The sequence below is a fragment of the Rhamphochromis longiceps genome, linkage group LG22, assembly GCF_057381845.1.
Source record: "Rhamphochromis longiceps isolate RC_006_pf linkage group LG22, R_longiceps_female_GT1.1, whole genome shotgun sequence".
Taxonomy (NCBI): Eukaryota; Metazoa; Chordata; class Actinopteri; order Cichliformes; family Cichlidae; genus Rhamphochromis; species Rhamphochromis longiceps.
The window spans coordinates 18,628,576-18,642,054 of record NC_140577.1 but is presented as its reverse complement, the minus strand read 5'-3'; the positions used below and the strand labels follow the sequence as shown (position 1 = coordinate 18,642,054).

The 13,479-nt window shown below is 41.6% G+C and overlaps 1 protein-coding gene across 1 annotated transcript in view; it reads right to left on the bottom strand.

Moving 5' to 3' along the window:
- The window catches only part of clasp2 (cytoplasmic linker associated protein 2), a 67,632-nt gene that overhangs the window by 14,513 nt on the left and 39,640 nt on the right, over positions 1 to 13,479 (bottom strand). Inside the window, exons 9-25 of the mRNA XM_085396406.1 lie at positions 11,796 to 11,869; positions 11,605 to 11,697; positions 11,334 to 11,479; positions 11,092 to 11,227; positions 10,944 to 11,014; positions 10,767 to 10,826; positions 10,530 to 10,607; positions 10,152 to 10,319; positions 8,793 to 8,833; positions 8,202 to 8,354; positions 7,159 to 7,176; positions 6,151 to 6,252; positions 3,129 to 3,302; positions 2,849 to 2,893; positions 1,645 to 1,752; positions 1,275 to 1,337; positions 574 to 680 (exon numbers count right to left, since the gene is read on the bottom strand). Of these exons, the coding sequence (XP_085252532.1) occupies positions 574 to 680; positions 1,275 to 1,337; positions 1,645 to 1,752; positions 2,849 to 2,893; positions 3,129 to 3,302; positions 6,151 to 6,252; positions 7,159 to 7,176; positions 8,202 to 8,354; positions 8,793 to 8,833; positions 10,152 to 10,319; positions 10,530 to 10,607; positions 10,767 to 10,826; positions 10,944 to 11,014; positions 11,092 to 11,227; positions 11,334 to 11,479; positions 11,605 to 11,697; positions 11,796 to 11,869 (1,637 nt within the window). The remainder of the gene's footprint in view (positions 1 to 573; positions 681 to 1,274; positions 1,338 to 1,644; positions 1,753 to 2,848; positions 2,894 to 3,128; positions 3,303 to 6,150; positions 6,253 to 7,158; positions 7,177 to 8,201; positions 8,355 to 8,792; positions 8,834 to 10,151; positions 10,320 to 10,529; positions 10,608 to 10,766; positions 10,827 to 10,943; positions 11,015 to 11,091; positions 11,228 to 11,333; positions 11,480 to 11,604; positions 11,698 to 11,795; positions 11,870 to 13,479) is intronic.

The window sequence follows — 13,479 nt, the reverse complement described above, 5'->3', positions numbered from 1 at the left end:
CAGGGTTTAGTTAACACACAGACACACAGTGTAGGAGCTAGTGGCAGGATACTGGAACGTGCACTGTTTGTAGCCAGGATGTTCCTGGTGACTAATTTTTTAGACTAGTATAACCGACGAGTCTAAAACTAAGAAAGACTCAGATATTACGTTAAATTTGAAAACTGTTTAATGGACAATGTAAAAAAAAACTCTATAAACAAAGGCATTTAAAACCATTAATTACATTTTTCAATAATGGATCATGTCACTTAACCTGGTGTGACCTTTCATCATGCATTAAGAACACTGCACGTTATACTTCAAATAGAAAGTGAAAAACAAACAGTAAATAAATAGTGTTAACAAAAAGATCAGGCCTAGCATAACAGATTTATGGTGTTTCTCAACAACAATGCTCCATCTGGTGGCAGATGGCTGCATAACATTTAGGACAATAATTTACGGCACTGGGCATCAATTAAAATGTCAAACAATTAGATTAAACGGCTAGTAAGTCTAGTACCGACTAGTCACAACGGCTATGATTAGTTAGTTGTGCACAATGCTGTGTTAGAATTTGAGTTTCCATACCAGTGCATCTGCGAGAGCCTCTTCTACATCTGAACCAGTGTTCAGGACCCTCATAGCGCTGACTGAAGAAGAGAGACGGCTTGACTGACTGATTCCAAAACCTGATCCTGCAGACAGAGAGAGGAAGGATGGACAGAAAGATAGCAGAATAAATACATTAGCAAAACTTCAGATTAAAACAAGTTCGCACACACTCAGCACTCGTCCACAAATGATGTCATTCTCCTGATCATCCATTCGCTAACGTTCACACAACTCACACACGCGTGGCACTTTCGCACGAGACAACCCTGTAAGTTGATGCGATGATGCGTTAGGTGACATTGCAGATGGCACTTGGGGGTAAAAAAAGCATGATTGACATAAAACGCAGGAGAGCATGTTGACGTCCCTGTGGAGGAGGGACGCAGCTAAATAAAGAAGACAAAGAGACACTGATAAAACCAGCAGAATGGTTATAAACTGGCAACTGAACGGGCGGAAACATGCGATTCCACTGGAGAGCCCGACATCCTGGAGCAGAACGTAAAAAAACAAAACAAATCAAAAATCAACTGATGGACGACGAAAGAAACGGGCTGGTAAAATGTGGGAGATGATGAACTGCAACTAAAAGAGAACAAAAAAAGAAAACGCAGAGAGAAAATCAAGTCAAGTGGTTGGGTGGGTGAGGGACGGAGAAAGATGTACTCAGCCTTCACCTGCAGCCCCAAAAGCATCAGGTGTGTGAAGAGCTCCGGTGGAGCGAGAGTAGCTCCGCGTTGCTGCAACCAAGATTAAAACACACACACACATACAAACACACACAGAGTTTAGGATTGACAACTAAGACCACACAAACTCACACTTATCGAGTAGTGCATGAGAATAGAAAGAAAGACTGAAAAACATAAAGGTGTTATTTCTCTACTTTCCTGACGCATGCGTGTTTGAGACTTTTTTTTTCAGATACTGGATTCAATTTTAATCTAAAAATCTAAGAGCTAAGAGTAAAGCTTCAATACAGTCAGACTCTTTTCCTCGGATATCCTACTAATTCCTCTCGGGTATCTGTCTGCTGCTGCTACTCACCAAGAGGTGTGAAGGAGCGTACGGGGCTGGTGTCCCGGCTGCTCTCTCTGCTGGCCTCTCTGCTGCAGCCCTGACTCATACTGGGCCGCGGGATACGACTGCCCCGAGCTAACGCCACCCAGGTAACAACCACGGAGTGCAGACAGAAAAGAAAACGGAAAAAGGGAAAGGGGAGAAAAAGTACACATAAAGAAAGACATGAGCAGTGACAAAGAAGTCAAAGAGGAAGGCACGTACATAAAGACATAAATAAGACAGAATAAGAACAGGTGACAAACTGACAAAAACAAGAAAAATGTGAGCACAGGTTTTTTTTCCCCCCTCTGATGTTTAAGAAACCATCTTAGAGGTGTGAGCGCATATCTATCAGCTAATCTACTGGTATTATTTACTGGTATCACACCCTCAAGAGTCTAAAATCTTCCAGTTGTTTCCTTTAACAGAATAAAAAATTCTAAATCTTAACACTGAAAGAAAACCCAAATTTGTCTTTAAAACATGAATGATTTGTTAGTTTCAGAGTTTATGACTTACATGTAAACAAATAATTGAAATTTCTGCACATTTAGTTTCTTCTATTCATCTAATAGTTCTTATTAACTGATTTTCACCTTCAGAGATGTCTGATACACACAGGTGCTCAATGTGTCTCTTTTTCTCACACACAAAGACAAACGGACAGAAAAAGTGATTGAGAAAGAGATGCAGCAATCAAGCGGGTGGCTGAGGGAAAGGGCTGTGTTTCATTCAGCAGCACTGCAACTTCGCTGTTCATTGCTCCGTTCATCAGCTTCAGCATCCAGCTAGCAAATCAGAATTAATCACGGGCTACCAACGGTCTACCGAGCAGAGATGAAGCGTCGCTGATCCTGTGTGAAGCTTTCTTCAACCAGCCACTAAAACAGGTTAGTAAGGAGAGGGGGAAGGTATGACTCGTAATCCGTGAACATGTGCTGATCACAGGCACCCATCACCATAACGACACAGCCAAGACAGACAAGTTAGAACGATGGAATCTATGAAGCTGAGGCAGCGACTGATGATGGGAGAGACGGACTGTGACGGCAGCAGTGATCGAGGAATTTTTTTTAAAATCATGGATAGAAATGGTGTAAGGAGATGGAGGTTAAAGTGAGGATGAGAATAGGCACATTGAGGTGGATTGATGGGTAGCACAAGGGTCCAGTCGAGGTCGAAGCCTTACCTCCTCTGCTTGCTCCGTTGTAGATGGAACTAATGCTAGAAGGAGCTACGAGACAGAAGCAACAAGGACAGAGAAAAAGGAGAGGAGCAGAGGAAGAAAAGGAGGACAGGGAGCAGGAGGGAAAAAGGCAAATTTAGATCCATGTATACAGCGAATCACAGAGACTGGTCATCTGAGTTTGATGGCACAAAATATCACCCAACACTTGAGCAGTTTCTAAAGCAGGCACAGCTAATTTATAGAAAGACAGTATTAGTTCAAAGCACGTTAATGCACTCACCCACAGACAGGCGGGTGGGTGATGAGTCTCTGGAGCAGCCCTGGCTGCGGGGGATGCGGCTGCGTCTGTGTCCATCCCCGGTGGATCCAGCCAGCACCCTGTGAGCCCCGGTGCTCATGGTGCTCAGGGTCGTGCTCGTCAGCACGCGACCAGGGGAGCCGCTCCGACTACCAGCTTCAGAGAGACATAGATTAACATAGATTATCCGTGGTGCATGGGACATTTATTAAAAAAAGCTGTAGTGACACCACCCCTCTATAACGTGACAACTTCATTAAAACAAAAAAGAAAAGAAAAAAAGAAGTGATCAGTTTCTTATACCAACAACTGGCAAAGGTAGTTGGTAGTTTTTCAAGCACATGTTGGCATTTTATGTATATCAAAAATACACATCACTAGGGAAGGATTGCTGGAGCCAGCAGAGCTACAGTGAGTTCAAATTCTTTCAAATTCATTAAAAAAAAAAAAAAAGGGCAACTCATAGGTAACTGTCATTACTGGATTGTAATTTTGAATTTGGATTGAATTTAAATTGAATAACAGTCTCAATTTCTCTTCCCGAGGCATCCGATCTCCCAAAGCTAAGGCCACAGTGTGTTTCTTTTTACAGTGGGTCATTTTGCTATAAACTAGAAGACAAACAGTCCAGCAGGAGAAGCTCTGCAGTGCTGGAAATGTGAAAACAGATGCTTGGGAAACAAGCTCCAGTGCTCAAGACTTGAAACAGACCTTAAAGAGGACCTATTATGCTCATGTCCAGCTGTGCAATGTTTTGTTTTTAAATCCTGAATTGTGTGGCTTTGGTGCTGCCTTCAGTTCATCCCCTGTTGGAATCAAGCAGTTTTATTTGCTTCTTCAACTTTATTCTGACTGGCTGCCCCTCACAAACAAAAGGTTTGACCACCAGCTTAGATGTCATAGAGATCCAAAAGGAGTTGGAAAAAAAATTCTGCTCAGTATTTGGAGCAGCCTAAAGCCTGAGCTTTTGGCTTACAGGAACAACTCAGAAGCTGACCTCAGTATTTCAAACTTAGGCCATGTTCGATGTGAGCACCCACCATCACAGCAGATTAGACAATGACAGAAAGCAGGAAAAGCATAACAGGTCCCTTTTAAATTGATCTCTTTAAGACTAAAAATGAGCAGGCAGACCAGAGTCTCTCTTCTTTCTCTCAATGAGAGACAAAAGCTAATCTAAATGCACGCACGCACGCACGCACAGAATCACATAACCTACTGAACTATGTGCTAACACCTTGTGACGCATAACTAAATAAAATGGATCTAAATGACAAAACTGTGTTTAAGTTGTTTTTTGTGAAAATATGATTACTGCACAAAGAGTTTTGATATCCAGTAGCTGATAAAAGATGTTATAAGTAATGATCAACTCACGCTGTCTGACAATTTCTTAGCTTGGATTTGTTTAAGTGCCGATAACCCCCCAAAACCCCAAAAAACAAAAAAACAAAAAAACCCAAACAAACTAGTGATAAGATGGTGAAAGAAAGGTTATTGAAACCAAACATAAGCTACAAAACTGTGAGAATTACTAGCTTGGAATCTAATGATGTGGTTACAGAGGGAAAAAAAAAAAAAAAAAAAAAAAAAGAGTGACTTTCGACTTTTCATTGTGTAACACATAGAAATGCAGAAACATGAGGCTCCCAAAGCAGTGTATTTCACATGGTAACAGCATAGCCATGTTATAAGTCTGTGACTACAAATCCCAGCATGCCTAAGCCAGTGTGGGTGAGACTCTCAGTGACCTTTCTGCGTGCACGTGAAGATAGTGAGGTTTGGGAAACAGAGGAAAGAAAGTACAGCTAAAGAAAGCGGGGTAAAAATAAGTAGCGTTGTAATCTTACCACCGACAGGGGTAGCAGACTGAGATCCTGAGCCATTAAGCCCATTGGTTGGGAAGAAAGGGGGAAAAGCAGAGGTGAGGGGGAAGGAACAGCAGATTAAATCAGATGAATTATGGGTGTTAGCGCAAAAGAAGTGTCATGGGAGTTAAAAAAAAATAAGAGTACGAAGAGAGAGGATCCTGGTGGTCCATACCAAGAATGAAGGCAAAGCTGAAGCACTATGTTGAAATAATTCCATTAATTAAAGAGAAAACAAGTACTGAAATGTAGCTGAAGCAAACACACACACACTTAACCAGCCGCAGATGACAGACTTGGGAAAGCAGTGCATGTTGGGACAACTCACATAGCATATGTAAAAAAAAACAAAACCTGTTTAACAATGAGGGAAAAATGGTTTAAAGTAAATATACTGAGCCATACCCTCACACACTCACGGAAAGCTTTCCAACCCTCTTAACTCCGATTTGGTCCTCAATCTAAATATCCAGATTTAACTGTTGCACTGGTTTGTGGCCCAATCACTGTCTGATTTTAAACTGGTCTCCAAGATGGCCCGAAGCAGCATATCAGCAGTTAATGTCTTGGAGAGCAGGTACACACGCAAAAAACACACACACAGCTGCCTAATGTGCTGCAATATAAGAATAGCCCAGAGGCTTGTGTCTCGTATTTTTAATAACCTGAATAAAAGCCAGAGCCAGGCTGGAGAAGCGGAAATGTACTGTTCACCACACCATCCTCAGTGATGAAACACAGCATGCAGAAGAAACACACACACACACACACACACACACACACACCCATACGCACACGCTCTCCTGTTTACACAAAACACCCTGATCAGAATGAGAGCGGGTGGGTCACCATTCCCACTGTGATACAGAGATAGACAGGCACACTCTGACACACGGACAGAATACCTGGTGTGCAATCGGATTCGTTGGAACCTGAAGGCACAAAAACATTCACATGGAGCTTATCGTCACCGTGGAGGCAACAAGTTAAGAAACTCCACAAACAAAAGTTGAGGAACCGCAAATACTTCTACAAGCTCACTCTCTCATCATTTCTCCTGTTTTACCCAGACTGTTTCACTCACAGCTGGCTTTAAATTATGCTCTGTGTTTTGGCTGCTGCGAGGAGGTACGTACGTTGCGACTGGGACACCATCTTGGTGCGGCTGCGTCCTCTCGAGTCCACCTGACTCGACACAGTGCTGGCAGTAGACAAAGGCTGCTTGGTACGCACACGACCTGCATGCAAGTAGAAGCACAACCATTAAAAACAACCCCCAAAACAGACCTGCATTTTACACACTAATGAAACTACTCGCACACAGTTTGCAGCTGAATGAAGCCCAGAAACTAAAAAGCACTAGAGCTGATGAAAAGCCACTAATACTGAAAGTTGCTAAAGACTGGACCCTAAACTCAACATTCACATTCAGCCAGGTGCAAACACAGATGAATACAACAGGGATGCTTCAGTGGATTAGAAACCCGTCTCAGAAAAGAAATCCCTGAAAATAACCAGTTAAGTATTTGATAAGGTATTTTATTATAGACTAAAATGATTTAATGATTAAAAGGGAATTTAAGGGAATAATCCATTAATCTCCCACCAACCAATTACTTTTAGAACCCACTTTATAATAGCATTCACATGTCCAAACTCAGTGGTTAAAGGGGACCCATCATGCTCGTTTTCAAATCCATATTCTTTTGTTTTATCTCATTTCATACTCCGTTTATACTCTTTCTGAAACAAGCTGCCTTAGCTCCACCCCTTTCAAGTTTGAAGTTACCATATTTGGGATAACATATAGAGCCAAGAGAAGGAAAGAAAATCTGAACATTTACAGGATGCTGAAGCTTGAGTTGTTGGCTCACAGGGGTTACTTGCACATATGCTGACCCTCACTAATTCAAACTAAAACCATGTTTAAAAGAAGCATCTACCATAGTAGCAGTAAAAATAACACAGGAATATATCAGAGAGCATAATAGATCCCCTTTAAGCAAAGTCACTTTTCTTGTTTATTATTATTATAAAATTGATCAAACACATAATTGTTGGATCCAAAAAGACTAAAATCAAAATTTCCATCTAGAACATCCCTACAAATATGCACACAAACATCCACCTAACCACAGTCTTACCATTGTCTGATTTGGTTCCTATAGACAGACAAAAAAGGAGCATGTTTTAAGTATCACAGTTCACCTTTTGTGTGCAATATTCAAGCAGCACATCCTTATACTATCCTATAAAACCTCAACAGCTGAATGATACAGTTTAATGTGAGTACAGATGGTTAGAAAATTGCCATATTTAAAATAAGATTCAGCTTTAGTAAAGCAGAAGATGATTTTAGATGTGTTAATATTTGATCTATGCTTCTGTGAACAGCGCAGTAATAGAAATGAGGTTTTGAAGTTGACAGCAGGGGGCGCTGTGGCCACACACTGTCACAACTGAGTTAACATGGACTGCATGGAGTGAGGAAAGGGAAAAGAGCAGAGAAGAAGTGGAGTGAGATGATCTTACCATCCGTTTTATCAGCGGCATCATCTTTAGTAGCAAAGAGAAAGAGGGGGAGGGAAAAAAAAGGAGACCAATGACAGGAAAACCCCCCAAAAATAAAATGAAAAAAATTTTTTTTTTACAGAAATTATACAAAGGGAAAAGGGAAAACGAATAATGTGAATAATAAATGTGAAAAGAAAGTTGAAAATAAGAAAAATAGAAAAAGATGAAATACAAGAGAAACAGGAGAAGAAAGGAGCACAGTGTGAATTAGTCACATAACATCTGTTTATCTGAGAACCGTGCAGATGTAGGGATCGACATCGAAAATGTGGAGACAAACTGACACAGAGGACAATATCCGTATAGAGAGCATGCATAGAGTATATCTACACACAAGCACACGAACAGGCAAATGAGCAGGCAGCAGGAGAGGAGAGGAGTCAGTGTAAGCGCTAAAGTGTTTGGGTCTGGACGTCCATCCTTCTGTTATGCAGATGAGTCAAGCTTTTATACAAGATGACGTACTTCTTACTTCAACCTGTCAGAAACTTTAAAAAACTTCCTCTGTACTGATCTGACGAGACTCTTTATAGTCTGACTTCCAGCTGATCACATGCTGACCTACGTCTCCACTGTCTGAATAAGCATCTAACTTGACTGGCAGAGCCCTTACCCAGTGAGGAGTAGGACCCCGGGGGCAGACGGCCCGCTCCCCCGGTTTGTCTGACGTGCCGGTATTTAGCAACTGCTGCTGCATTAACATCCACGTCGCTACGGGAACGCTGCAGGGAGGTCGATGACACCCCACCCTTTGAACCCGCAGGGACTGACAGGACAGGAGGATCGTGTTGGAGAAAGGGTGGGAGGTGATGGGATATATATATATATATATACACACACACACACACACACCACAAACACATGCATGCACAATACTATACAAACACAATATCGATACCATACAGAAAAAACAAAATTGGGCAGACAAGTATACGCATGTGTACGCGCACATGTGTGTTGTAAGATAAAAACATAACAGGATGTGATTGCTCATGGGAGGAGACAGGCTGATGTAAATGAGAATGAAGGGAGATGGTTTTTATAGGAGCTGATGTTTGCCTCAGTGTGTGTGTGTGTGTGTGTGTGTGTGTGTGTGTGTGTGTGTGTGTGTGTGTGTGTGTGTGTGTGTGTGTGTGTGTGTGTGTGTGCAGGAGAATATGTGTTGAAGAAGGCTTGTGCGTGTGTGTACATGTGCTCGACTCACCTCGCCCCGGTGCTGCTGACCATTTAGAAGTCAGAGGCCGACTGAAGAAAAAAAAAAAGAAAAAAAAAAAGGGAGAAAAGTAGGTCAGTATATAACAACGCAGTGAGTAGGTCTTAATCATGATCAATATACATTTTCACTGATGTGTGGAATTGAATAAAACAGCTTTCTCAAGCATTGTTAAAACTCCAACACTAAAAACACTAAAGATTAAATGACATTGGACACAAAACAGACAAATATCCATTTTTCTCATGAAACAATTACACAAGATCTGGGTACCTCTGCAATAAAAGCTTTTTATAACTCTTTATTTTTATTATCAAATGTTTTTGTCACATAGATATAGGTGTGTATGTCATGTATACATGGGGTAGCTGTGACTCAGAGTGACTCCGACTGTGAATGTGTGAGCGAAAGGGTGAAATAAGACATGGTTGTATAAAGCATTTTGAATAGAAAAGTGCTAATATAACAGTTTAAAAGTTTGCCTTGACCTTTAGTTAGCACTGTGCCATCGCAGATCTGAGACTATAAATAATATATTAATTTAATATCAACAGCAATCAACAAGATGTAGTGCAACAGGAAACAATACAAAGAGGAAAATGACAACCTTCTAGGAACTGCTCGAATTTAACATAAGAGTGAAATGCAGTGTAGATGAATAGTTTCAGGTTGCTAGGATTGCAGAGAACAAATCATGGTCAAACAATTGTATATTTAAAGGGGGCAGAAAATAACTTTCACATCTATATTTTCACTCTTAGACACTACTAGAGCAGCTTTGCATGATTCACTATTCAAAATAATGCTCATTTAAACATAATTTATACTGAGCTTTGGTGCAGCCCCTTAATTCATCCACTGCATGAAAGAAGGTGTTGTAGCTTCTCTCACTTCAAGCCGCCTTTGAGCAAAGCAAACAGGATCCTAAAACACACATTCGACCCCTGCCGCGACCGAATCACCCTCCTGCCAACAGTGATGCATCACAGAAGGAGCCACTGTTTCACCAGACTTGGAAGCAGTTTTTTTCCTCAGGCTTTGAGTCTACTGAACTCATTCTCAACACATCTCCATGAAAAACAGTGACCTTGTGTTTCATTGGTTATATGAATGGGCACGCTGCTTTAATTCAGGATTAAAGACAGATAAGATAAAAATAAGTAGAGGAAAAATAAGCGTATGTGTGACAGATGTCAGAAAGATGTCATCTATGTATCTGACAAAGATGTGTAAGATAGGAAATCAAAGTCAAAATCACTTCTATAATCAGTGTCATCATTAAAAGAAGACTTAAAGTAAACATGCAGGACTGAAGTTATCTATGGAGGGATGGTGCAGTGCGTTCATTACTTGAGGCTCTCTTGAGATGAAGATGAGGAGCGGTCACTCTGGGGAAGTGAGGCCACGCTGCCAGAGCTCTTCAGGCAGGACTGGAGGGTCCTTTGGTATGAAGGCTCTAAGGAGTTGTAAAGAGCTTCAGCTTCTGCTGGAAAATGGTTCCTCAGACCCCAGTAAGCCCTGAAAGAGACAGAAGAGCAGACGAAAACAGAGGCAGAGATGAAGACAAAAAGAGAAATGTACGAGGGAGGATAAAAGTTGGTTTATGAAGGGGGGTGGATGGAGCAAAAGTGAAGAATCTGGGGGATTCATAAAGGAAAAAGAGGGTGGTGAGGAATTTACCACCATTTTTCTCCCCACATAATGTGTTTTTCGGTATGTCTGTCTTACTTGCGAGCCTCCACTCTGGCCTCTGAGTCGGCATCTCGAAGTCCTTTTTTGATGCTCTCAACCAGGACTGCAGTGTGTCTGAAACAATAACACAAACGGACGCACAAAGAGTGAACCAGCCAGTCTGAAACACATCTGGAAAGCACATTAATAGGAATCCGACACTGCGATGCTTTTGCATTTATGAAGTCAGTATGACCATCACAGCTTTCCTCTGAAAAACTGATGAGTGCTCACCTTTCTAGTGAGTGGGTCTGCCATTCCTGTAGCAGAAGGTCCAAGAAATCATAACAGCGCCTAAAGAAAACACACGAAAAACAATGTCACATAACAACATCTCCAAATGTATTTTATGTTCAGCTGGTGCTAAGCTTCTTATTGTGGTGTTGACATGAGGGCCTTTGCTAATCTCACCTTCTTACTGCTACAGACTTGGATGTGCAGTTACTGGTTATCAGGGGGATGAGTCTAGGAACGTGGGTGTGCTGCAGAGAGGACAAGCAGCACTGAGCAAAAGTACACCGCAAAAGTACTGATTTAATTACGTGTTTATAAAACTCACCCGTATGATGATTCGGATAGCAGAGACACCAGAGGTGGCCATGACTTTGGCACAGTTGGGAATGAGGTTAAACAGGACGGGAACGATGGCTTCCGCTCCGTGGTCAAATTTATTCCCCAGCACTGATGAGAGGTGGCTGTAAGGAGACACCGGAGAATGCTCAGATGATGAAACCAAACATGAGCCTTCAAGCTCGTGCTGCAGTGCGATTGTGTTTGCTATATATATTTCTCAACACTCACGCCACAGTGATACAGGCCTCTCGGACCACTTGTGAGCGCAGGTCTTTAGCGGACAGTTTGAAAGCTCCATCTAGTAGTCGTAGGTGCTGGTAGAAGCAGTCGTAGCTGGCCGCGCCTGCCACTAGCAGGGAGCGAATCTTCTTAAGCTGTTAAAGAGGTTAAAAAAAAAAGAAAGAAAGAGGGAAAACAAACAATAACATATATTATTCATTACATTTTACTGACCTAACTTCAAAATTATTTTCTGAAACTTGGTACTGGATTTACTGACAGCGTTGGCTCTCTGGTCCCAGTCGTGTTTGTCATCAGAGCAAATCTCACGGATCTTATTCAGGTTGTCATCAAGATCTCTTGTTGAGTAGATCTGCAACACAATGACAATCTGGTTTTTAAATGCCTGTATTAGTAAATGATGAAATTAATGGGTGGATGCATTTTATTATATTTTGTGTGAGTTTGTACCTGGACAGTAGGGACATCTGTAAAGGCTTTTATGAAATCCTCTTCATCAACTGCCCCCGCACTTTCCTTGGACACTGGGAAGAAAAGAAAATCAGAACAGAGTTGATTAAAATGCAAGTGTGTGTTCATTTAAATTATAATACATCCATATTTAATCATCCATGAGTCCACAACCCTAAGGCCAAAAACACCTTGGAAATAATGGATGGAGGGACACGCAGAAGAAATACTAGAAACTCCCACGCCTAGTCACTAGGTCTTTTTTCTGTTTTTTTTTTTTTTCCCCCTTTAAAACACCCACAGTTAGTAGAAACTGATACAACTAATGGATTGATGATTAGTGTAGGGATTCAAAAGGTTCTGGACTGGCAGGTTTTGTGATTCTGCTTAAACTAAAAAAACAAAAAAAAAAAAACAAACAGCTACTCTTACAATTACACACACACACACACACACACACACACACACACACACACACACACACACACACACCACTGTGAGCAGACTCTGTTTCTAATGGACTTCCTGGCAGTAATGGGAATGTAAATCATCTCTCTCTCGGGGGTGTGGACCACACCTCCTATAACTCCTACAGTGGGGAGGCAGGGACAAGTCAGAAATAACAGACAAGGGAGGAAGAGACAAAAGGAAAAAGAGCCAAGGGAGGAGCTGAGAGTAATGCTGGAAAAGAATATGAAAACCATGAGATTAGAGCTGCTACTCAGGCTAGCCAATCATGGAGCACAAACATGGGAAAAGGAAGGTAGAAAAGCATATCTTCCTCTTTTCCTCCGGGCTGGCTTGGATATCAAGCTGCACCACAACGACATGTTATGTCAAAACTCTACATGGCCCTTAGAGATCTTGGAAAAATTGATGCAGCCGGCTGGCTAGCTCTAGCCAATATCCCCTGTCTGTCACGGATGCAGCCTGATCATGAAAGCCACCTACCAGAACACCAACACCATTTCCAATTAGTTTTATTGCAGGGCATGCTGTCAGAGTGAGCAGTTATAGAAGCAATAAAGCATATTGTCATTTGTGTAAACAGACCTGGGAGATCATAATGTGGAAATATGAGTATTTAAAAAAAAAAAAAAAAGGTGCCGCTTTGATTGAAGGCTTGACTTAAAGCAGCCATCTTGACCTTTTACAGAACCAAGAATGAGACGCCTGTTCTTTACTGATACAGGATTTATCTAATACTGCAACTTACTATCACACCATCTTTCTTCTTTCTGTCTGAGTGTTGCTTTTGTGGTGTGCGAGTGTGTGTGGGCGTACTGCCGTCTAAATCCAAATTCACACAAAAATTGACAGATTCCCATAAAAATGGATAAACGGAAAAGCAAAGCACCAGAAATGTTTCGGCTGCTCCCGACTGAGATGTGTTTTCATCGAAAGTGCTTCAGTTGCTTTAATCACTCACTGGGTCTCATGTTGAGAACAGATACGATTCTGTTTTAATTAATGTGTGTTTCTATCCAGGGTCATTCCTCAAACGGTAACTATAATCAGAAAACACTTCTCTGTTGGATTATTGCTTCTGTTACTCTACGTCACAGACATGCTTGAGTTTTTCAAAGTGCGATACTGATACTCAACATTCTGAACAATTTTGGCTTGTTGAAACACTTAGATTTGGGGATTGGGTGCCTGGTCTTTCATGAAATGACCCTGCGTC